The sequence below is a fragment of the Sarcophilus harrisii genome, chromosome 5 (assembly GCF_902635505.1).
Source record: "Sarcophilus harrisii chromosome 5, mSarHar1.11, whole genome shotgun sequence".
NCBI classification, from domain to species: domain Eukaryota; kingdom Metazoa; phylum Chordata; class Mammalia; order Dasyuromorphia; family Dasyuridae; genus Sarcophilus; species Sarcophilus harrisii.
Window position 1 is genome coordinate 275,448,024 of NC_045430.1, and position 26,415 is coordinate 275,474,438.

Consider the following 26,415-nt stretch of genomic DNA (forward strand, 5'->3'; position numbering starts at 1 on the left):
GGAGGAGCTGCCCAGCCAAAGTCGCTGCCTCTGATGGGTGAGCTGGGAGAGGCCGGGATGCTTCCCACCCGCCGACAAACTCAATGGCCTGTCTCCGATTGGTGGTCTGAGTGGCCTTTGGGTGGTCTCTGACTGTCAGTTCCCTTGAGTTAGAGCAATACCCCTTTTTAGAGTAAATACTCCTGTGAGGGGTGATCCATGAAGATGTGTACACTTTAGCCTGGGTTCCTTTATTAAAACCTTTTCAATCAACACTGAGCAGAAAGGAGCAAGAGAACACAGCAAATGAGGTACAGAGAAAGCAAGCGGGAATCCCGGGGAGAGTGGGCAGAGTGTGTGTGCCAAGTCTGACAAGGGGGCCCTGATGCGGTCCTGGGCCACTGAGAGTACGGGGTAGTGGGAAGGACGAGGCTCAGTGCAATGGCAAAGGCCAAGGTTCCAACCATCCCACACCTTCCTAGGGAGCCCCACTCTGGGCTCAACTGAATGGTGCAGCCTCCGTGCCCTCCAGCCTAGGAGGATGCTCTTTATTGACCAGGTTCTTCCCCGCATGGGGTTGCAGGGAGAGCACTGAGGTTGGAGTTAAGAAGATGGGTCCAATCCCACTTCAGGCTTTGTCTAGTAGCATAATCTTGGACCAGTCAGTCTCCTCACCCCTCTTAACCCTGATTTCTCAGCTCTAGAATAGAGATAAAAAAGGTGTCACTTTATGAACAACAGAGCTGTTCTGAGGGTGCCCAGAAAGTACCCTCTCCTCTCCTCTCCTCTCCTCTCCCAGCCAACCTTGGAGAAACGGTCTGTGTGGCCTCCTGCTTGAGAGCTAACTTTTGTGGAACGCTTCCTTTCTGGTGTCTTATTCCATGCTACATTAATGGTATTCCTTCAGTCTCTGCTCTGGGCTTCACATGCACGTTTTGGGAACACACCCAAGGCGAGGCGGCCTGTGGGCCTGAGCCGGCCTTTCCCCGGTTTTCTGCCTGAGGAGGTCGCAGCACGAGCGGGACCGGCCTTGGGACTCTCCTGGGCCCAGCACTTAGATGGAGACGGGGCCGACGAGCCCGACGAGCCCGGTTTTTATTATGTTCTGCTGGTCTGTCACGGGGAGCAGAAACTGCTGGCTTTTCATCTGATGACCCGCAGGAAGCATTTGCACACCCAGCACTTTTCGCACAATGGGGTATGTGTGTGGACAAGAGCACATGTAAGTTTTAGAACCCTTTCACTGACCAGTTCCATCTTTGCACGTGGTCTCTGGGGAGTGAATGGAAACCAAGATCAGACTCCAAGCTGGAACACATGAAAAACTCCTCCCTGCTGCCTGCACTTGGTGAGTAAAACAATTCACAGAGTTTCCGATGCTTCTTATTTTAAATAAAATTCTTAGCAGGTGGGAGCAAACATTTGTGGCTCATGGCTGCGCTCTTGTAAATGCACTTGTGGTTTTCTTTTCATTTTAAAACTTTCATTAATTATAGCAAATGTAATCAATTTACCCTGGTGAATAATTAAAATGGAAACATAATGTGTTTAATGAAGGGCTGTTTACTGTTCAACTATTTCTCTCTCTCTCTCTCTCTCTCTCTCTCTCTCTCTCTCTCTCTCTCTCTAAATTAAAACTGGGAGGGCTTTTGATTGCTGCTGACGGAGATTTATTTCCCCTGAGTAATTGGTTTGGGGCATTATTAACATGCCTCGTTTGTTGACAAGTAGTTCGACTTTATTCCTATGCAGTAGACCTTATAATAGATTGTACAATTAACTTATTCCAGTTGAAAGAATCAAGTGGGAGCGGTTTTTAGGGGAAATCCAATCGGAATGAAGGGGAGAGCTTGTTCATTTCTCACAGTTTACGACAATGCGCGGTCCCCTGAATAAATCTGTCATTCTCTCAAATCTCTCGTTCACAGTCTGCAATAATGATGAGAGAAGGCAACGATATCAAAGACTGTGGAAATAAAGAGAAATTGAGTGAAATCCTAGGCACCAGACAAATTAGGAGAGAAAAGAGACCTTTAGGTAGGTCGCCAATAAAGCTCCCCTCTCCGAAGCTAGCTCGGTTGGGAAAAGAAGCGATCTCTCTCTGGGTTGGAAATATTGCTCTGTTAACATCATCAGTCTGAAATTACACAGCGCCACTGGGCATGGGGGGATTTGATTAAGGAAAATGAATAGTGTTTTTTTCATGCATTTGTTCTTTGGGTAATGATGTGCCGCAAAAACAGAATTTCTCTAATTTAAATGTCACTAAGCAATTTGGCCTGTTTTCCAAAGGCTCTCTTGGAGTGGTTTCTTCTTGCCTAATTGAATTGAATATTAAAAATACCTTGTTAGTGTCTAGTTAGAGTAACGACTGTAAAATGTCATCTCTTGTTCTGTTTTCACCAGTGACTCCTGCTTTCTTTCATTTGTAAGATTAAATTGCAAAGCACGGGGTTTAGGGGGAAGCGAAATCCCCAATCCAAAGAGTCTCGCATGTCTGAAGAGTCCGCCTAGCATCCGTCGCTCACGGGGGAAGGCTTCTCTCCATGATGGATTTCAAATGGTACCGAAGGCAACAGAAGCACTTTCCAGTTGACAATCCCGGGGAATTTTACAAATGTGAATTCCTGCAGGGCTCCCACCCAGGGAGATAAATGGGTGAGACACTTCGGTGACTGACCGCGGCCTTCGAGGCTAATGCTTTAATCAGGTCTCTCCCTGCAGTTCAGAGCCGGGGCTTTTCTTTTAAGATCTGTTGGGTTTCGAGAAAGTGGAGGGCGAAGCGTGATCTTAGTGGCCACAAGGAAATGGAGGGAGAAAAAAAGCCCCTTTGCTTAATTATTAACGAAAATATGCTGTGAGCTCTCAATTCAATCACTTCCATTTAAATGGAAGGCTCCAGCTGCCAAAGTGGATTCTGTTGCCTATTTCACTCGGGGGCAAACTGTTTATTTTCACTCCATAACTGAAAATGCCTTTAAATTAAAAACCAGCCTGTTACCTGGGTCTGGGCTATGTCCTTGACAGCCCCTGACACAGGGCTGAGTGTGGGGAGGGCTATGGGGAGATAGAGACAGAGACACCCACAGGAGAGAGACACAGATGGAGACAGAGACAGAGGGAGAAAAAGGGAGAGAGAGAAAGAGAGACAGAAAGGGAGAGAAAGAGACAGAGGGAGAGAGACAAAGACAGAAACAGAGAATGAGACAGAGATAGAAAAAGAGAAAGAGACAGAAGGAAAGAGAGACAGCGGCAGAAGCAGAGAAAGAGAAAGGACAGAGGGAGACAGAGAAGCAGAGAGATAGAGAGACAAAGACATACAAACACACACACACATAAAGACACGCAGAGATCCCAGTTGCCAGAAATTGTCTTCACTTCCCCTCTTGTCGGGGAGTAGACTCCACAGAGTTTCCACATATGTTTATCCTGGTGTAAGGGAAACTCTCTTTAAATAATCTACAAAATTCAGCCTCTTCCTCCACTTGCAGTGTTCTGTGCTATTAAATGATAGTACCACAATCTGTCTTTCTACAGTTGTCACAAGGTATCTTGAAGTATAGTATGGCATGGTGGAAAGAGCGCGGTCCTTGGAGGGAGAAGATGTGGATTCAGATTTTTGCTTCAGCTAACTCGCCCTCTGACTGTGATTAGGTCACTTCACCCCTATGAGCCTTAGTTTCTCATCTGTAAAATGGGAAGAATTATGGCCATACCCCCGTGTCACAGGCTTGTTGTGAGCAAAGCCTCTTGGGAGCCAGAGTTCCCAAATTTGAAACTCACCCTTTGTGCCTCCAGCTCTCCTGAAGGCACAAGAGGCAGATGCCTCTGACAGAATCAGCTTCATTTCCATTTATTGTCTCCCAGGAGAGAATAACTGACATTTATATGAGAACTCCAAGTTTGCAGAGAACTGTAGCCACATTCTCTCCTGTGAGGTAAATGGTACAAGTATTATTATTGTCCCCAGTTTTCAGAGGAAGAAACTGCCTCCTCAGTGCTCCCCAGTACTTGGCCTAGAGTAAACATGTGCTTAGTGAGTGTTGATTGTTTGATAAATGACTTTCTTGGGAACAAATGCACCTAGGAAATGTCAGAGTACCTGAACTCAGGTCTTCTAGATACTGACTCCTGAGCGATATCCCCTGCTGGAAAACTGGGGATTTTTTAAATGCTTAAATGAGCCCATTTGTGATCTTGGAAGGGAAAGTCCGCCTTGGGAAGCCCAAAGGATGAGGCCCCAGCAACATCTGGTGGGCTTTGGGGAGGGTCCTGAGGGCGTTTCTTGGGATCCAGAGGAGTCGGCTTCAGACCTTCAGGAGGCCCTCAGTAGTCACACGAGAACACCCTCATCCGGGCTCTCAAATCATCCTTCCCCGCCACTGGGCAGGAGCCTCCTGGGCTTTCCTTTGCATTGAGGAAATAAACCAAGGGTGTCTTTGACAAGGTTTGCATGGGACTGTCGTTCATGGTTTGGTTATGTGTGTTTTAGGGGCCACTTTGACCTGCCGCCTGGGGCCAAGATTCTTGGTCTATGTCAGCTGTGCGCTTTCTATATGGGTAAGGTGAAATCAAATCATTTTTCTTGTGTTTCAAATGGTCAAGGGAGCTATGAGGTTGAGAACAACCAGAGTTTCAGGGACAGATTGTGATATTGGGCCATTTCTGTGTGTTTCAGGATTTTAGATTTAGAGTAAATAGGATTTGAGGTCAAATCCAACCCCTTCCCTTTATAGATGAAGACACTGAGGAAGGGAACTATCTTGCCCCCACCTAGAACCATAGCTCTAGCACTTAGGATCTAGAAGGGACCTCCAAGGCCACCTGCTCCGACCCCTTCATTTTACAGATGGAGAAACTGAGGCCCAGGGAGGGAAAGTGAACCCAGGTCCTCTGATTCCAAATTCTTTGCCCTGGATAAATGAGAGCTGGCTGTATTGTAGGAAAATATCCTTCCTTCATAGCTCTGGGAAATTGCAGAAAGATGGTTTGTCCCCAATGCTGATGTGTCTTATTCACAATTTCATCTCATTGATGACCATAGGAAGAACAATCCCTAACCCAGCCTCTTTTTCCATTGCTGCTTTGCAGGGAGACCGGATGTGGCACTTTGCTCTGTCTGTGTTCCTGATAGAGTTATATGGTCGCAACCTTCTTCTGACAGCAGTTTTTGGCTTAGTAGTAGCCGGCTCAGTGTTGATGTTTGGGGTTTTAATTGGAGATTGGATTGACAGAAAACCAAGAAATAAAGGTAATTCATTCTCTAATTCTCACTCAGTGCCTGTCCAGAACAGATGTAGAACCAAGAATAGTTAATGCCTGAAAATGTGTTTGAATCTCAACTCCAGCAGGTGTTACTATTATCTACATTTTATACATGACTTAACTGAGGTTAAGATTGATAATAATAATAATAATAATAACCAGCACTTCTAAACCTCCCAAAGGGGTGCAAAGTGATTTTCATGTTTTCTTACTGGATCTTCACAATTTTACAGATCAGGAAACTGAGGCTGAGATTGTGTGAATGGCTCAGGATCATGCAGCTAAGTGTCAGAGACATATGAAGTGACATCTTCTTGATTCCTAGTCCAACATTCTATCCACTATGCTCCTTAGCTACCTGAAGGTCTAGGATACCATGACTTTGGGTTCCAATTCAATTTAACCCAATACATTTATTTTTTATTAAATGCCTACTATGTGGTATGTTCTGGTGATATAAAAAAGGCAAAGAACAAAGAATTCACAGTCAGACAGAACTCAAAGTCTTCCAAAGAGCAATGGAGAAAAGTATGGAGAGTAACTCATTACCAACAAGAATTGTAAGAGATATCAAGGACACATCTGACCAAAGACTGGAAAAAAATGCAATGGTCGTCCAGCAAGTGATGAATTGTCTGGATACTCCATTGGTATCCACAGAAGGCCTGCTATGTGTTGGCTATGTCACTTACAGGAAGACTTGGACAAGAGTCATGAGATGAAAAGACTTGCATAGGCTACTATTTGCACCTTTGGATGGGATACCCACATGGATATCCTAGAACCACCAATATTTGAGATATGTATTTATGTTATTATGTTAACTCATCAGGTAACTCAGTTTGTTTCTGGATATATCTAACTATATATAATTAATATCTATTTAATTAATTAATATCTAATTAAACACAGGTCTTTCTAGAGCTTTTGGCAGTTGACTATTTCATCTTCTTTTTCTTTTTAAAATAGTATTTTATTTTTCTAGATATTTGCAAACACAGTTTTCTGCATTCACTTTTGCAAAACCTTATGTTCCAAATTTTGCTTCCTCTCCTTCCCCCTTCCCCTCCCCAAGACAGCATGCAATCCAATTTAGGTTAAGCATGCAATTCTTTTTAATATTAAATTTAAAAATTAATAAAAAATTCTTTTAAATAAATTTCCATATTTGTCATGCTGGGCAAAAATATCAGATCAAAAGGGGAAAAAACACAAGGAGAAAAACAAGCAAACAAACAACAACAAAAAGCTGAAAATATTATGCTTTGATCCATATTCAGTTTCCATAGTTCCATAGTCCATAGTTCCATGGCTCTTTCCATCCCAAGTTTATTGGAATTGGCCTGAATCACCTCATTGTTGAAAAGAGACAAGTTCATCACACTTGATCATCACATAATCTTGTTGCCGTGTACAATGATCTCCTGGTTCTGCTCATTTCACTCAGCATCAGTTCCTGTCAGTCTCTCCAGGACTCTCTGAGAAATCATCCTCCTGATCATTTCTTATAGAACAATAATACTCTATAACATTCATATACCATAACTTATTCAGTCATTCCCCAGATGATGCATCCATCCAGTTTCCAGTTTCTTGCCACTACAAAGAGGGCTTCCACAAACATTTTCACACATGTGGGTCCTTTTCCCTCTTTTATGATCTCTTAGGGATACGGACCCAGTAGAGATACTGCTGGATCAAAGGGTATGCACAGTGTTATAGCCTTCGGTCATAGTTCCAGATTGCTCTCCACCAGCTTCACCAACCCACTATTCAACTCCACCAACATGTTTAGTGTCTCAGTTTTTCCACATCCTCTCCAACATTTGTCATTATCTTTTCCTGTATCTTAGCCAATTTAAGAGCTTCTGTCACCTTCTTCTGAAATAGTCTAGTCAATCTATTCATCAGTTTCAAAAAACAAGCCTTCACAAAGCCCTTCTAGGCACTAGAATACAAGGTGAAAGGATAATTAGCACCTGCCCTCAAGGAAATGATGTTCTAGTAGAAATAACAGATAGACTCAGACATATAAATACATGCAAAGTGATTTGAGGGGGATTGTGAGTGGTCAGATGCTGGGCACCTTCAGTCTTTATTTTTTCCTCCTGGTGACCAGTCAGTTCTGTGACTTCAGGGTCCCCCAGGATGGACACAGCTAGCATTGGTCCATTCATGCTTAGCTGATTTGCAATCTGATTGGGTCAGAAAGTTTTGCTTTCTTCTGTCCTCTTTCCTTGGCACACGATCACCATCCAGAAGGCCTGAAAATGACTTTGTAATTTTACTTTGTTTCTTGGTCAAAGAATTGATCACCTCAGCACCAATTTAATTACTAGCTATGAGATCCCTCTATAGTCGGGCTAAGTTTATGCATATCTTCCCATTTATATAACCTAAGTTGTCTATTTTGTCTTTCATAATCACCTCTAGCCTTCATCTGGTTATGAATTTGGTCCTAACCATGGCACTGAAAGACCAATGTTATTACTAGCTGATACCCCTCCATAGTCAGGCTAAGTTCATGCATATCTTCCCATTTATATAACCCAACCGGTCTATTTTGCCTTTCATGATCATCTCTAGCTTTCATCTGGTTATGAATTTGGTCCCAACCATGGTATTGAAAGAAAAGAGCTTCCCTTCTTCTCTAACATCTTTTATATTTAGCTATTAGTTCATTTAGAATGGATCATGGTACATGGTATAAGATGCTGCTCCAAACCACTGCATTGTTTTTCTGCTGTACCTGCTTGATCAGAAATGTAACCTTGCTTTTGTATCACAGTGTAGCAGATAAAGGATTGAAATATCACTTGGGGCAGGCACAGGGATCTGGTTAAACGTACGAGCCTATGTTGCATGACAGGGAATTATTATCTCCTTTACTGCCAGTTGCCCACGCATCCCTGTTCCTTCAGAACTCCTCGGTCACTGCCTGCTGTGTGGTCCTCATGCTGGTGTTCTCTTACAAAAGTGAGATCGAAGGCGTTTGGCAGGGCTGGCTCATGGTACGTGTGGACTCTTCTCTCTCTCTGGCACAAGGGAATGATCCTCGGAAGTCTGGGTTGCATCTTCCTGCTGGTCAGCAGTGTTTGGGGGACTTGGGGTTTTTAAACCTAGCTATGTTGCTTTTCACCTTGAAGCTGTAAATCAGACCCTAAATCACAGACAAAGCAATGACAACAGAATTGTGGGGCTCCCGTTGGCAGGACCAAAATTAGCATCAGATCTGGGCTGATGGAGTGGGTAGGAAGAAAACTCAAGTCAGCAGAATAGTATTTTCCTCCTCCCCTAAGTTGAACCTGTCCCTTGCTATTCATCCCGGGTTGGATCAAAAAACCATAGAAAAATCTGTTCTCAGATGGTAAACTCTGCTTTCCAACCCATCTCCTTAGGTGGCCTGCTACGTGGCAGTGATAATCTTAGCAGATCTGGCCAACCTGGCCAGCACAGCCCTGACCATCACCATCCAGAGAGACTGGATTGTGGTCATCACTGGGGACAACAGAAGCCAGCTTGCTGGTAAGTCCAAGCCATTGCTCCACCTATGAACAAGCCGCCATGACTTTATCACCCTGAGCGATTAAGGAATACCCTGGATCTTTTTTTTTTAATTATAGCTATTTATTTACAAAAAAATATGTATGGGTAATTTTTCAGCATTGACCCTTGTAAAACATTTTGTTCCAATTTTCCTCTCCTTCCCCACCTCCCCCAGATGACAGGTTGACCAATACATGTTAAATATATTAAAGTATAAGTTAAATACAATATATGTATACATGTCCAAACAGTTATTTATGCCCTGGATCTTAATGAATCATCTCAAAAGGATGATGTGTAAATTCAGTGGGGTCCATGAGGAATAACTGTGGCTGTGAGAGCCATAACTAGTGCAGGGTGACTGGACCTCTCCTCAGGATGCTGACATGTTATGGGGGAGAGAAGGGGCAGACTTGATCACAGGGAATTCCTGGCGAAAAATTCCCTCCTATGACAATTCTACCAAAATTAGTCTTATCCAGAGCCATACCAATTGAACTGCAAGAACTTACTTTCATGAGCTAGGAAAAATAAGAACAGAGTTCATCTGGGAGAAAATTCCCTCCATTAATGCAGGTTTGCCCCTAAAAAAAATTGCCTAGGATCCTGAGCGGCCTTGCTAGTATGTTACTGAATCACTCAAACCCAGGTTTCCCAGCTCTGAGCCCAGCTGCTCCATGCTACCCCTCTAGCACCTTGTTAACAAGAATAATTCAGGAAAATAGGAAGTAATCAGAAGATACCAGCTTCCTGTCCCATACAACCTAGCTCTCCTTCTCAGTTAGCCCTACCCTGCTCCTCCTGAAAGACTGAAAGGAAGGAAACATTTATTTCTGGGTCCAGATAGACAACTCCTGCTCTTAAGGGGCTTCCCTCATTCCAGGGTAATCCAAGTGCTACAGGGAGGGGACCCTCTGCCATAAGGCCCAAATTCTCTCCCCGAGGTTTATTCCTCATCCCCCGACTGAATTTGTTTCGAAGAGTTGATTTGAGGTTCCCTCTTGTGCTACTTGTCCTACCTTGGACTCAGCAATTATGGTTCTGATGAGGGGAAGACAGTACCCAGATGGAGGTGAGAAGAGGAGGTTGTGGGGGAGGGGAAAGAAGGGACCCCTCAGACAGAGGAGACATGGTACAGCTTCTGGGGAGCTTGGCTTGAACCTGCTCCCCCTTTAGATTGGAGGCTGGGCTGCACATTAGCCAGCTTTCTGTGGAGCTGAGGACCCATCTCATGTAGAACCATAAATGGTGCCATTGATCCTGCTCTGCTCAGTCTGGACTGGCTGGCAAGCTGGCATTTTATAGAACTTGAAAGCACTGGTGTCCGTTGTGTCCTCTAGTCTTTTGGTAGCCCTGTGGGGTGGGCATTATGAGCATCGTCACATCCATTTTACAGATGAGGAAATAGAAGCGGTCATTAACTTAGGCTTAGCTAACTAGCACTGAGTGTTTACTATGTGTCAGCCACCAGGCCAAGTGCTGGGGGTACAAAGAAAGGCAAAAGTACAGACACGGTTCCTGTTCTCAAGGACTCACCTTCTAATGAGAAAGACGCTGTGCAAAGAACTGTTCCTACAAGATCAAAGGGAAATAGGTGGCGGTAGTTTCCAAGGGAAGGTACGAGCAACAGGGGACCAGGAAAGACTTGGGCAGAAAGGGGGGCTTGGGCTGTGTCTGGAAGGAACCAGAGCTGGCAAGGAGGAGGTGGGGATGGCAGGCGTGGAGCACATGCCGTGCGTGGAGATGGGAGGTGAAGGGTTGTGTTTGAGAAACTGGAAATAGGCTAGTGTGGAGGGCTGCAGTTTATGGAAGACGTAAACCTGGGAAGGCACCAAAGTTCCAGGTCATGAAGAACTTTAAATGTTAGTTGATCCTAGAGGTAACAGGGAGTCCATCAAGCAGAGGGATGACATGATTAAAGCCTCTCCTTAGAAAGTCCCCGGGCATTCCCTTAAGAGAAGGATGAATTGGAGAGGGACTGAACAGCCTTCATCTCTAACGTTCCATCCTGATCTCGATCTATGAGTCTAAGACTCCCGGCTAAATGCAAGTCATTGGGGGCAGCTAGATGATGGAGTGGATAGAGCGCGAGTCTTGGAATCAGGAGGACCTGAGTTCAAACCTGGTCTCAGACATTTAACACGTGCTAGCTGTGTGACTCTGAGCAAGTCACTTAACCCCAACTGTCTTGTGAAAAAAAATTTTTTTAAAATACAAAGCATTTCCCACAGTGCAAGATTGTCCCTTAATTTCTGGTCTTGGCTTGTAAACCACACTTAAGGTGATGAACACTTGGATTGTGGATATTAAACTCACTTATATTTGTATTTTCACATCATGCCAACCAAAGTAATGTTTAGCCTTTGAGCAGGGGTCATGGCACTTGGAATTCACTCCCAGCTCTGCCACTAAATAATTCCACAATCGATTCTCCTTTCTGAGCCTGAGTTTCCTTCTCCATAAAAATGTCGAATAGATGGACGTGGCTCTCTTCAACAATGAGAGGATCCAAATCAGTTCCAATTGATCTGTAATGAAGAGAACCAGCTACACCCAGAGAAAGAACACTGGGAAGTGAGTGTGGACACAACATAGCATTTGTACTCTTTCTGTTATCGTTTGCTTGCTTTTTGTTTTTTTCTTCTCAGAATCTGATCTTTCTTGTGCAACAAGAGAACAGTATAAATATGTATACATATATTGTGTTTAACATATACTTTAACATATTTAACATGTATGGGACTGCCTGCCATCTAGGGGAGTGGGGGGAAAGAGGGGAAAAGTTGAAACAGAAAATGTTACAAGGGTCAGTGTTGAAAAATTACCTATGCATATGTTTTGTATATAGAAAGCTATAATAAAAACTGTAGAATACTTGAGCATCTCCATGCCCTACATGCCTCTGGTGAATAAGTTTGGCCACAGACTTTGAACACTAGAAAGTATCTTCTTGGATGTCAGGTGTAGAGATCTCCCACCACCAGGCAGCGAGATGATTTGTTTTATTCTCCTTTCTAGGGATGAATGCAATGATTCGAAGAATGGACCAAATCATCAACATCTTTGCCCCTCTCTCTGTGGGACAGGTGATGACGTGGGCATCTAACGTCATTGGTTGTGGCTTCATCCTGGGATGGAACTTGGTGTCTCTGCTGGTTGAGTTCCTCTTTCTGTCGAAGGTTTATCAGTTTGTCCCTCAGCTGGCCGTCAAACCTCGGCGGTGCACAGGGGACAGCTTTCTCAAAAGGCAACTGGAACTTGTCAGCTCTCAAGGTAATTTTCCCTTCATTGTAGTTCCCAACTTGGTCTTCTTCCCTGAGTTTTCTCATTCCAATGGCTTTTACTTTCTGTCCCTTAAAAGATATTCCCTCTCAACTTCTCATCTAAAAATGTGACATTTTATAAATAGATTTTTATGGATATCTTTTATTTTTCCATCACCTACATTTCCCTTGAATCCCTCTCTCTCAATCTTTTAATGTCATCCTTTATTTTAAAAAAATTTAAAAAGAAAAAATGAAGACAAAATTCATTAAAACTAGTCAATATACTGAAAATAAGCTGATGTGATATTTAATATCCCTCCTCCACCCATGTGAAAGAGTTACAGAGGGGACTCCTCATGTCTCTTTGTTGGGATCAGGCTTATTCTTTGAAGTTTTGCAAAGAGCATTCTCACTTTAGATTGCTTTGTGGTTGTTATCATCTTCAGAATTGAAGCTACTGTATATGCTATTTTCCTGAGTCTGTTTATTTCAGTTCATATAAGCCTTCCATGCTTCTTTGTTTTTATTATGTCCATTGTTTCTTACAGTACAAACCCATTATAATTATGGACCATGATTTGTTCTCCTATTCCCCAATATATGGACACGTTTGTCTCTAGGTCTTCACTACCACAAAAAAATGCCATTATTTTGGGTCTGAGATCCTTTTTTCCAATGACTTTCTGAAGCATATACTTTGCAGTGGGATCTCTGGGTCAAAGTATGGATATTTTAGTCACTTTAGAAACTGTAACTGTTGAGAGCAATTTTTTCGATCGATGTCCCTACCTGCTTGCTTAGAGAGTTACCCAATGGGGTACCAGCGAAACCTAACAAATCCTTTCCCACTTGATAGGGATCTATCAATCAATCAGTCTTAATTAATTATTAATTATTAAGTGTTAATTAAGTTTATTGAAGAATTTCCTAATCTCTACTCATGACAACTTTTAATGGGGAAGATAATAAGTATATATAAAATATATACAGAATAAATATTAAGTAAGTATATTCAGACTATTTTAATACAAGATGATTTGGGGAGAGAACAATAAGGAATCAGGAAAAGCTTTTTTTTTTTAATTAAAATGGTATTTGAGTTGCATCTTAAAGGAAAAGAGAAACTCTCTGAGGCAGAGATAAAGTGGGGGATTCCAGATATGTGGACAAAGACATCAGTACAAAACATTTTTTCCAAAAAATGGAAACGATGTTGCTCAGTTTTTTCAGCCATGCATGTCTGACTCTTCATGAGCTCATTTGTGGCAAAATATTAGAGTGGTTTATAATTTCCCTCTTGAGAAAACTGAGGCAAACACGGTCAAGTGACTTGCCTGGGTTCACACAGCTGGGAAGTATCTGAGGCCAGATTTGAACTTGGGAAGAGAATGCTTCCTGACACCAGGCCCAGCCTCATATAGTACAATGCAATATACCGTCTCTATAACAGGAATAGTGTGTTTTTACAGAAAAGGGCAATGGCATTTCTGTAACCACCATTTTAAAAAATGTGTTCCTTCCTTCCTTTCTTTTCTCTCTCTTTCTTCCTATCCTCTTTTCTTTCCTTCCTTCCTCCCTCTCTCCTTCCCTCCTCTATCCTTCTTCCCTCCTTCCCTCCTTCCTTCCTTCCTTCTCTCCCTTCCTTCCTTCCTTCCTTCCTCCCTTCCTTCCTTCCCTTCTTTTCCTTCCTTCTCTTCCCTCCTTCCTTCCTTCCTTCCCAAAATGCTGTTTTTTTATTGATCCTGGTTGCCTCCTCTAGCTCTGCTTTCTATGTTCAAAAGTAATATGCATTGTCTCCAGGGGTAGAGAGTTTATCACGGGAAGAACTGTAGTTGAGACCACTTGTGAAGAATGATATGGGATTTGGAGAAGTGTTTAGACTAGGTGACATCAGATGTTAGACAGTTTTGTCCCCAGATTCTTGGACAAGGCACACAATAAGCACTTAATAAATGCTTTATGAATGAACCAATGAATGCATTTATAAGATTCTACTCATCTCTCCTTTATAGTCCTTTATGGCTCCTTCCAGGATTGGCCACTATTTGGACTCCCTTTTAAATATTTTTAAAAATCTATTTTTTTTTGATTACTCACATGATTTTGTTCTCTTGGCTATTATCTCTGAAAAAAATCCATATCTTACCTTAATGAAAAACCATAAAAGTAAGCAAGCATTATGACTTCAAGAAATTTATTATTCATTATAATAGACTACATCTATGTCGCACTACAGGAAAAACATTATACATACATATATGGGTAGATGTATATATGTAAACAGGTATATATAGGTACATATACATGTATACATCTACCCATATGTGTGTGTAAAGTGCTTATACATATGTATGTAAAAATTGTATTTGATCCTGCCTTTAAGGTAGGATCTTGTCTTTAAAACATGTCCAATTTTCTTCCCATCAGCCCCGATTCCTGACCCACATTTAGATCTGAGATTTATATATGATAGGTCCATAAAATGGCCAATCAGAACACTTTGGAGACCACTGTTCAAGATGATGGGAAATCACTAAAACCTCTGACGGAGTAGTAACAAGATCAGATCCGGGCCTTTGGCCAATTCTTTTTCTAGTTCTGTGGGCGAGGAATTGGAGATGAGAGCGATCCAAGGAAGACCCTTTTATAGAATGTCACAATAATCACCAGACAAGGAGTAATTAAGGCGGTCTGAGGAGAAGAGAGGGGGACAAAAGCTAGACATAAAATGGACGGAACTTGGGAAATGACTGGAAATCTGAGGAAAGGAGAGCCACGAATGGAGCGCAGTGCCAGCGTTTTGTGCAGAGAAGGCGAGGACAGGGACTTAAGGCAAGGACGGTGACTGGAGACAAGTTCTCGGCATCCTCCGTCAGCAGCTGTCCCCTTCATCTGGCTGGAAAATAGGCGGCAAGTTCAGGTGACCCATTTCATCTCTGGATTTTTTTAGGGGAAATTCACTCTTGCCCAGCCATGGACGAGTTCGCCGACGTGCCCAAGACTTCGGAAGCCCCGGAGGACCAGCCGTCTCCTCTGGAAGCCCAGCAGGACACGACTTCCCGCTTTCCCCTGGGCCTGCGGAAGATGCAGAGATTAGTGCGAACGTGCTGCGAGGGCTGGAAGACCTACTGCAGGCAGACGGTCTTCTTGGCGGGGCTGGGTCTGGCCTTCCTGTACACGACCGTGCTGGGCTTTGACTGCATCACCACGGGCTACGCCTACACACAGGGCATCGGGGGCTCCCTGCTCAGCCTGCTCATGGCCATCTCCGCCTTTTCGGGCCTTGTCGGCACTCTCCTCTTCACCAGGCTGAGGAGGTCCTATGGTTTGGTGCACACGGGCCTCATCTCCAGCTGCCTCCACATTGGCTGTTTGCTGCTCTGTGTCTTCTCCGTGTTCGCCCCCGGGAGTCCCTTTGATCTGGGTATTTTCTCTCTTCCACTAAGCCAGAACTCTTCCCTAAGTCACAAGATGCTAAAAGGGAGCCCAGTACGTGGTTCCCCCTTTGAGAGGAACATCAACCAGCCTATCCTTCCTGGCCGCTCCACCATCCACTGGACCAACAATACCGTTCTGATGGATGGAGCCCAGGAGAGCAGCGAGCCCGAGTCCTACATCTCCATCATCTTGCTCTTCTCAGGGGTGATCCTGGCCAGAATCGGTAAGAAGTTATTCCTCCGAAGGTTGCCTGCAGCCACAACAGTTATTCTTGGGAGTCAGGGAAGGGAAAGGTGATGCTTTTTCTCCCTACCGGGCCAGTGACTGGTTTGTTAGAGCTGGGTTTCGATGGAGTACTGGATGAGCCCATGAGGAACCCAGTTCACTGTTTTCTGTCCCAAGCCCGGCCATCTCACCCAGACAGGCCTTTTCTTTTTTCAGGGGTCCCTGTGACTCCCCTCAAGCCCTCCCTAAGAGACGCTTCATAACAACAGCTAACATTTCTTAGGCCCTCTCAGCTAAATTTCTAAAGCTTTATCAGGATGAGGCAATCAATATTTTGGCCACTGGAACTATTGAAGGACTGAGGGCTTAATAAGCCTGCGTCCCTATCATCGGAGGGGAAGGGAATGGAGTGAGGATCTTGTAAGATGAAATTACAGGTTCTGAAAGGGTTATGGTAAGTCACTTTATTTCTTTGATTTATTCCAAATCTTTCTCCTGCAGGTCTCTGGTCCTTTGACCTCACGGTAACTCAGCTCCTTCAGGAAAACATCGCAGATTCGGAACGCGGCACCGTGAATGGCGTGCAGTGTTCCATGAACTACCTGATGGACCTCATCCATTTCATCCTCGTCATCCTGGCCCCAGCTCCTCAACAATTTGGGCTGTTGGTGTTCATTTCCATTTTCTTTGTGATCATGGGGCATACCATGTATTTTGTTTATGCACGTAGATACAGGAGTCAAAGTCCACATACCCAGAAGCCACCAGAGAGAGACAGAAAAGCCTTTTTAACTTGAGAAATCCTTCTTTCCGGAAAAAATCTCCCATTAGAGAATTTCCTCACATAAAACTGATCAGATTTCACAAGCAGAGTTTCTAGCCACTTCCCCACTGGTTCGCCACTCCACATTCATTCATTCGATCAATCACGCGTTCATTGACTAATTCATACAACGTGCTCACCTTCCCTGTCTGGGGTGACTCAATAATAAGGTGATTGCCATATTGTCCAAAATCAAGGAGGTGGGCTAGAAAATCAATTGTAGTTCTCTCCATATCTAAAGAGATGTAGAAAACAGTCCCTCCCTCTCCATCCTCACCCAAGACATGAATGTAGATGAATACCAAACAAATTGGAAGAGGACTACATGAAACATGTAGGAATGCTATGAGATGTGGTGAGAGAGAAATAACTTCCGACTTTTCGGAGGATGTAGCGTTCCAGCTGGCCTGGAAGGACGGATAAAATGTATATATTATCTACAGTTTGGACACCACTTCAACTTAAGTCGATTCTTTAAAAATCTCTTCTTGGTAATGTCATCTGAGCATCTATATCTTGTAATGTAGGTTGGTTTCCATAGCTCAGCCAGAGGAAAAAGAACCATCTATGTATATAAATGCTACAGCTAAAATTCAAACTTGGATGGATGTCAGGATTATCCAGTAGAAGGTCTGATCATATTTTTTTTCCAATTCAGTCCAACTGTTTTCAACAAAGGTTTATCAAGTGCCTACTCTATATGGCACTGCGATGAGCACAAGATACAAAAATAAAACTGAAACATTTTCAGCCCTCAGGGAGCTTATAATCTACTGGTAAGGATATAATTCCAAAATAATTTCAGTAGGGAGAATGTACTAACAACTGGAGCCAGAGGCTGAGAAAGATCTCAGATATGGCCCTGAGCTGAGCCTTGAGGAAAGTCAGATATCCTAAAAGGCACATTTCAGAAGGGACAGCATTGCCAGCGTGGGGACAGACAGGCTGTCTGTCCCCCAGTGGCGGAAGATGAACTGTTGGATTTGAGTTGATATTGGACCAGTTGGACCAGAAGACTGAGTGTATGAAGAAGAGTAACTGGGGAAAAAATCTGAAAAGATAGATGGGTGCTAGTTTATAGAAGATTTCAAATGTCAGGCTGAGGATCTTGTATCTTCTTCTAAAGGCAATGGGGAGCTGTTGAAGAATGAGCCAGTGTAATCAGAACTATATACTGATTGATTTAGAAGCTGGGTGAAGGACAGATTGGGGAAGGGAAAGACTTGAAGTAGGGACACAAGTTAAAAGATTGGGGTCGTGTTTGTGAATGGGAGAAGAGGAAACAGATGTAAAAGATGTTGTGAAAGTAGAATTGACGGGATTTGGTGAGTGATTGGATCTTGGAGATAGAATCACAAATGAGTAGGAAGTTGTGAAGCTGGATGATTTTAACATGGGGGTGCCACAGCATAAAAGGGAAGCCTGGAGGACAGATAATTATGGGGTGAAATAAAAGCAGGAATAATACTCAAGAGAAAGATTAGGGTCGGATATAACCAGAGACAGAAATTCTATATTTATTTATATTTATATAGAAATGACCATTTTGCCCATAGGGGCAAGTGAGATAATTGGAGAAAAAGAAGATCCCAGAGAGTCTTGGAATTACTCAGACCTAGCTAATGGGGTGTGGATGGTGATCCAGCAAAGGAGACTGAGGAAGAATGGTCAGATAGGCAGGGGGAGGAGGGCCAAAGCAGACAAAGCCAGGAGAGGAGACTGACTAATAGTGTTCAAAGTTATCAGGAGATCAAGGGAAGGCAAGGGTCCCATTGAGAGCTTGTTGCTTAATTGATGGCAGTGGAGAAGCCCCATCTTCTCATCTGAATGTGTCAATAGCAGCTGGACCTTAATAAGACCAATTCTATGGCTCCCAATTGCAAATTTCTGCTCTTTAAGTCTTAAAGTAAAGATTAGTCAGAGATTCCTAGAGGCTGTTAGCATAGCAAAATGGTATTTGGTAAGCTTGCTAACATGCTTCTGCTTGTACTTCTACCCCACTCCTGGGGGTAATTGTAGGTTAGGAACGAGCATAGCTCACTTCTGTAGTATTTTAGGGTTTGTAAAGTACTCTGCTCACAACAGCCACCATCTTTCCCACCCACTACCACGGGGTAGAACACGTATTCTTTCCCCCATTTTACAGTTAAAGAAACTGAGTGTCAGAGCTGCTCAAGGGCCACATAACTAGGAAGCATCAGAGTCAGGATTTGAACGTGGATTTTTCCTGACTCCAGGTCCAGCCCATGCTACCTCCACAACTTACAGCACATGGGGATGATCCTTATCCTGTGTGATGATGACCTCGGATGAAATGCAACCATTTGTGATGTCAACAAAGGAGATCATTATAGCTTTATTCATTGCCAGGGAGCATTTGATAGCTAGTGATTATTAGCTGTGACATGTATGTTATGGGCCAGACCCCACATCTGGCTCTTTCCATCCATCCTCACTTTGATGACTGAGTAAGAATTCCAATTATACAAACAAAAACAACACAAAACAACTTTACTAACAGAATTACTGTGGCTTCTAAACACATCAACATGAATGAGTTGTCACCAGTGAAGACTAATGAATCATGACTTTCTTATTAGTTATAAATCACCAACACTGAAAACTGTTGCAAATTATCTTAATTTCTCTCTCTTTAAAAAATTACATCCAAAAGTAAGCAAAAATGTGTGTGGTGGTTTAAATGGGAAATGACATTAATTGCTACCTTACTGAGGGGTTCAAATTTCTGTGTCTGCTTAGAAAGCAAAATAACATGGCTGGTAACTGTAAGGTTCATTTGAGTCTTAGTCACCGACACCCAAAAGTATTAGTAAAAGGAACTCCAAATTTGGGAACCATCGGTAACATATAAATAGCACATCAGCTGGCTAGCTTTGTAGAGGAACATGGTATTAATAAGGGGTGAAAAACTCCATTTATACCTAAAACTGCAGAAGTACGACATAATGAATATAGGCTGAAAGTACACCAAACGGATGTATTTTTGCTGCGGAAAGAAGCCACCAAATGAATGAGATTGTTATTTTAGAGTATAAAGTTGTATCTCCTACCACTCGCTCACCTCCAGTTGAAAACGTGGAAAGGACAGGATCTTGTGAATATCTTTGCTTGCATTTCTCAGTTAGGCCTATTAACACTTGATATAATAAATCCTGGTGATAGTTGCCTTAAAAAAAAAAAAGGACATTTAAGAGACATCAGGAAAGTAAAGTAATTAGAATTATGCCTCACAGAACCTGTTGACAGGGAAATGGTGCTATGACAAGGTGTGAAATCCCAAGCCAGGGGCCCTTAATAGTTGTAATTAGCACACACACATTTATATAGAAAAATCTCCAAAGAAATTCATGTGGCTTTTAATTGTGTTTGAAAGCTTCAGAAGTTTAGCAGCTGGAGGTCTGGATTTAGGTCTTAAGGTCTTGAGGTCTTCTCTGGTTGTTCCTACCAGCAACTTTTGCCCTTTTGAGGGGAAAAAAGCCAACACATGGTAGTTATTTGAAAATTCTGCTTATTTGAGTGCCAATTAACCAGAGCTTTAAAGTATATTTATTCTCAAGGATTTACATAATAGGGAAAACAATCTCTTCCTTCAGTAGAAAATAATCTGCCCTTTAAAATGTTAGAAGAGATTAGTTGTTTTATGCTTTATATACTATATTGGAATATTGGGCCCACTCAGTACAATTCAACAAAGTTTTATTAAGGCCCAACTATATGGGAAGTATTGTAGCACGGCTCTGGGGATTATAAAGGCAAAGATGAAGCCATCCCTGACCTCCAAGACTGGGCGTTCCTTCTGGGTCTGAAATTCTTTGAAATCTTGCATTTGACATCATCCATAGAGCCCAAAATTATCCCCCCACTTCAGGACAAGTAAGAGATGGCAAGATCCGAATGCTGTCTAAAGTTGGAGGAGATGGGAGGGGCAACAGAAAACCAACTGAAATCCTTTCTGCCATATTGGTTCCACGACTCCAGTCGCAGAGAATGTGCAAGTCTATTTTTATAGACAAATGAACACTAATTGTTCTTCTCTCTGTGTGTGTATAATATCTTGACACAAAGGTGTCACCTTTGAAAGCTACCCTTGCAATTTCAGCAGCTGAAGTGACTTCAAGATCTTCCCTTGTAATTTAGGAATGAGGCCATAAGGTAGAAGTAGAAGCTGTTCTATTTATACTAATTCGGGCTCATCTCAGGGGCTAGAAATTGGCACAGGTTTCCAAACCACAAATTTACAAAAATACAACGTCCATTAAGATAACAGAATTATTAACAAAATGTATTTTAAAAAAGCAATTTTTACAACAGATTTTAAAAATCCTTAAAAAAAAAAAAAACCCACAACACTTTCATTCATTTTTCTAGCTGAACTATTTTTTTTTTTTTTTTTTTTTTTTTTTTTGCTGAGGCAATTGGGGTTAAGTGACTTGCCCAGGGTCACACAGCCAGGAAGTGTTAAGTGTCTGAGACTAGATTTGAACTCAGGTCCTCCTAACTTCAGGCCTGGTGCTCTATCCACTGTCACCTTGCTGTCCTAAATATCTTTTTTAAGTCAGGAAATTACAATCTTAGTCCTTCAATGGAAGGAAAGTTTTCCTTTCAGTCCCTCAGGATTCACCTCAGCATTAACATCACACACTCCTCCAGGGACTTGATCAGTTTTCCGGTTCCTCTTTTCCAAATACTCTTCCTGACTGTTCTGCTTTGGCCAGATGGGAATTAAGTCTCCTTGTGGGCCAAAAAATACCAGCTCTCTCCAATATTTCTTTGGTTCTCCCTCTTTTTAGGCATCTTCTCAAATTATATTATATACATATAATATTCTCATATTATATTAATTATATTTTTCTCCATCTATAATATTCAGAGAGGGTGGGACTTTGTATTCATCAATTCACTGAACTTCCAGACTAAGTGGATTGCAAATATTCTCCTCCTTTGTTCTTAAAAAACTCCAATGAATTCAACAAATATTTATCAAGTCTGGACTTGAAAGACATAAATAAACAGTGCTGGTTGGCCCAAGGAGCTTCCCTTCTGCTTTGGGGAGGAGGGCAGCATGCATAAAGATGAATAGTAGGAAGAAGAAATGCACAGTCACCTGAGGAGCATCAAGTGGGAACATCAGGAAAGGCCTTGGCACGAGGTAGTACACGAACTGAGCTTGGAAAAAACTTTGGGATTTCACGAGGTAAACCCAAGGGAGAGAGTGGGTCTGGAGGGGGATTTAAAGAAAAATATCTAAGTTTTATTTCAGGGTTTTTTTTAACCACAATAATTTCTGAAAAGCTCCTCTTTCCTAAACAAACAAACAAAAACAAATCCCTCCTTTGTAACAAGGATATCAAAAGCACCAGGCACAGTAGTGCTACCTGACAATGAACGTATTTTATGATCATGGTCGCCCAGCCCCTCTATTAAGAGGAAGGAATAATAACAATTTCATTTATATATAGCATCGACTCTTCTCCAAGTACGGAGTGCCATGTTTGGTTTTTCATTTTCTTGCATCTTGATTTCCTTTTAGTCACCTTTGCACTGATATTGCTAAAATCATTATGCATAGTCTTCTTCTGGCCTAGCAGTACCTGGCTGGCATAGTAGTAGAGCAATGCACCTGGATTCAGGACGTTCTGAGTTCAAAGTCAGCCTTGGGCACATTGCTTAATCTCAGTTTCCTCATCTGTAAAATGGGCATAATAAGAACCTCCCTCCCATGTTTGTGGAGACAATCAAATGAGAAACTATTTGGAAAGTACTTGACACCTAGTAGGAGCTATATAAATGCTAGCCATTATCATTCTTTTTCTCTGCATTGGTTTTTCCAATTTCTCTATTTTCCTCTAAATTTTTCATATTTGTCTTTTCTTACTACACATTGTATTTATTTGCCCTGGTTTCTTCAGCAGTCCCCAGTCAATGGACACCTGTTTGGCTACCAGAAAGAATTCTACTATGAATATTGGGGGTGTTCACGTTGCATTATCTGGGCCCCAAGTCTAGAATGCTCTTCCTTCTCACCCCGATCTTAGAATTCCTGGCTTCTTTCAAGACAAATGTGACCTTCAGCAGGAGGCATTTCCCAGTCTTCCCCAATACTTCTTCTCCTTGAAGGTGACCTTGTATCTACTCTGTAGAGAGATACAAAATCTCCCTGGAGTTGTACATGTTGCCTCTTCCATTAAAATGTTAGCCCCCTGAGGACTCGTAGGAACTGTTTCTGCCTTCAAATCCCATTATTTAGTACAGCGCTTGGTAAACAATAAGCACTTAATAAATGCTTGTGGATGAACTGATTTCTGTATTGGGATATATTATACTCCTATAATTCTGTTTCTGTCTTGGGGTCTATGCCGAGTGGTAGGATCAGTGGATCAAAGGGCCTAAATAGTTCACTTTTCTGGCATAATGTGGAAGATTTTCCCAGGTTTTGTCTCTCACTCATTTGTCAAATTGACCATTAGGGACTCAATTTTTAGAGACTTTTTGTTCTATATTGAAAAATGCTCTGAGATGATTAACTCTTTTTTTTTTTTTTAAATGGCTGCTGTCTTGATCAACTTTGCTGTTAATATCAGGAAACCAAGACAAATTGGGCGTCACAGTATTGAAGGCAGCCAAGGTGGGAGTGAGCCCACACTTATTTGGGACAAGAATATTTGCAGTATATGTCTTCAAAAACCACATTATGCCATTCTCCAAGATTCTACCTTGTATTTATGTAAGTAAAAAGACTTAGAATTGTGAATATAATATTCTATTAGGCCCTGAATGTTATGATCAAATACTATATTAATGTCCCATTTTGATGTACAATTAATTACATCATGAAAAAGGAGACTTTTAACATTATTCTTTTATACTATAAGGATCTCTAGAGAAGCTGCATCTTGTAGATAATAGAACATAAAACTTGAAGTCACTCAAATTTGGGTTTGGGTCTTGCCTTTGGCACATGCAGCCTGAATTATTTTGAACAAATCACAACTTCTCAGTGAAATATCTCCCTGCAACCCTCCATAAATTACAGTTCAAGCAGAAGGCTGTGAACCTATATATTTGTATCAATTACCCCCATATATGAACAAAGTATGGGGAAGGTTTCCAATGTTAATCTTCCCAAGTCCACTCTTTTCCAAGCTGAAAATCCCAGTTCCTTCCTGTGGAACCATCTTGAGGAACTTTGCCCTCTGAGGTGAATATTCTCTGGTGTTTTCCATTGAAACAATATCCTTATAGTATTATTCTATAAGAAATGATAAACAGGCTGATCTCAGAAAAGCCTGGAAAGACTTGTGTGAACTGATGCTGAACGATGTGAGCAGAACCAGGAGAACATTGTACACAGCAACAAGAAGATTACGTGATGATCAGCTGTGATGGACTTGGCTCTTTACAGCAATGCAGTGACGATTCCAATAGACTTGGGAATTGAAAATGCCATTTGCAGGCAGACAGAAGTGGAGAATGACTGCAAAGGAAGTGTAGAGGGCCGGAACTCTGGAGAAGTCTACTTGAAACAAGGATACTTACAACAAGGTGTTAACTCAGTGGAACTGATGAGATGGTTGTTCTCTAGTTCCCATCTATACTTAGTGCTTAGCGTAGTGATGTCACGGTTCTCCAGTTCCCATCTATACTTAGTGCTTAGCGTGGTGATGTCACGGTTCTCCAGTTCACATATTCAGTATGATGTAATGATGTAACTGTAATAGGGCATTGAAACTGGGGACAGTCAGACTCGGGGGAGATTGCTTGAGACTGGCAGACTGTCTGACTGCTGGAGGAGACTGGGTCAGACTACGTTATGGGCCAAAACTTGAAACAAGGTGCTAAGTCAGTGGAATTGATAGAGACAATGGTTGTTTAGCCAGGTGCTTAACAGTTCTCTGGTTCAGTACATGTACTTAGTACTTAATAGAGTTCCACAAGATTCACACTTTTAAGAGAGCATGTATAAGGAGGAGCCTCAGCCAGGATTCAGTCGGGGAGATTCAGAAGCCGGAGAAGGCAGGCGGGAGCTCAAGCTCTCAGAGCCAAGGCCAGACTGAAAGGCCTCCAGAAAGCTGCTCAGCCCCAAGAAGGAGATATAAAGGCTCTGGACTATGAGAAAGCTAACGGGGCCCCAGGAAAGGAGACAAGACTTGGAAAGAGACAATAAAGGATTTGGAATGTGATCCCTGGCTGCACTTGTGGTGATTACTGAACTGAAACGAAGGCTGCTCCCAGAGACCCCAAGAAAACCCCAACAAGAAAATATTACATTTTAGAGAGAAGATTACAAGACTATGACAAACACAGACTGTGTAAGAGACAATAAAGACTTTGGATTCTATTCTTATCCATTCTCATGGTGTCCATCCTGCTGAGACCAAGGCCTTTCCGGAGGATCTCCCAAAAGCTAGCCTGGATATTACATCAAAGCAGAGCATTTTTACTTTTTTTGTTTATTTTCCCTTCCTCATGGTTTTTTTTCCCCTTTTTGGGCCAATTTTTCTCTTACAAGATAACAAATGTGGAGTTATGTTTAAAGGAGTTGTACATCTTTAACTTATATGAGATTGTTTACTGTCTTAGGGAGGGGAGAGGTAAAGGAAGGAGGGAGAAAATGTTGGAGCACAAAGTCTTACAAAAATGAATATTACAAACTACTTTTATATGTATTGGAGAAAATAAAATACTATTGAGAAAAAAAGAACCAATGACCAGCAGATCTAATTCTGTGAAGGACTTCCCTGATTGTTTCCTAACTTAAGGCTCTCTATACCAATAAATAAATACTAATAAGTAAAAACTAAAAAAAAAAAATGGGGGGCGTGGGGTGGGGGAAAAGAAACAACATTCTTCCTACCATGTTTACCCAAACCTGAGTACCGCGCAGCAGATGGCAAACCAGAGCAGGATACGGGGCAGGGCCTGTGCTCTCCATCTCTGGATGACCCCCTTCTCTTTATGTAGACAAAGAGCCCATTGGCTTTTCTGATTGCCTTATCATACCTGGGGACAGATATGCCCCACATTCACAGGCTGGTTCCTACACTGGCTGGTTCTTAGACTTTACTAAAAGCTGGAACCACTTTTTTGGCTTTTAGACTTGGTTTTTCATCCAGAGTAGGGACAACTGGTAACTTATAGTGTTTGAGACTTGCTCGGGGTGTGAAGAGGTTGAGTGACTTGCGTCCAGAGTCTCCTAGTCCCTGTGTGAGAGAAGGGGGACTTGAAGTCAAGTTTTCCCAAGACAAACTCTGGCCTTGCTGCGGCAAGCTGCCCCCCTCCCCTGACTTTTCCACAGGAGCTGCTTCCTCGTCTCCTACTTGTGAGGTCGGTTTTCAAAAGTCCAAGGGTGAGATGCAGTTGACATTCAATCCCATGGGGTTTAATTTTATTAAAGTCAATCCAATGTTCTCACCTGTCAAGCCCTTTTTGGATCCGGGCTGCCTGTCATCCTGCCTCTTGATTGGCCAGGATTTCATTTGGGGCCCACATGGTAACAAAAGGATAGAAAGTGCAATCCACAGTCCTAATTGAAGGTAATGAGTTTCGAGCTGCCCTAATTGCATTAAGCAATGGAAAGAGCCCGGTCTGGCTGAGAGGCGGAGGCACAAAGCGGAGCCTCAGCCTGACTGCTGATGAGCCGGGTGGCTCAAGCCTCAGTTTCTTCCTCTGTAGAGGATTACAAGCGGAATGAGAACGGCCGGATTATCCACCCCCGATTTATTGGGTTGACCAAAAGGAACACAGGCTGCCAGGCCCTGCGAAAGCCACAAGGCGGGATTTGGAAAACAGTCATTTTGTGAGAACAACAATCATGTGAAAAACCCCAACTGGGGGAGCAGGGAGAACCTGCAA

The 26,415-nt window shown here is 42.5% G+C and overlaps 1 protein-coding gene across 1 annotated transcript; it reads left to right on the forward strand.

Annotated features, from left to right (window-relative positions):
- The first annotated feature begins 2,375 nt into the window (after positions 1–2,375).
- On the forward strand, positions 2,376–19,744 carry LOC100930201 (solute carrier family 40 member 1-like). Its single transcript, XM_023505243.2, has 8 exons — positions 2,376–2,637; positions 4,472–4,539; positions 5,071–5,230; positions 8,140–8,255; positions 8,643–8,769; positions 11,809–12,063; positions 15,007–15,717; positions 16,221–19,744. Exons 1-8 carry the CDS (start codon positions 2,634–2,636, stop codon positions 16,514–16,516), a joined length of 1,737 nt encoding a protein of 578 aa, XP_023361011.2. The 5' UTR covers positions 2,376–2,633; the 3' UTR covers positions 16,517–19,744.
- Positions 19,745–26,415: the final 6,671 nt, after the last annotated feature.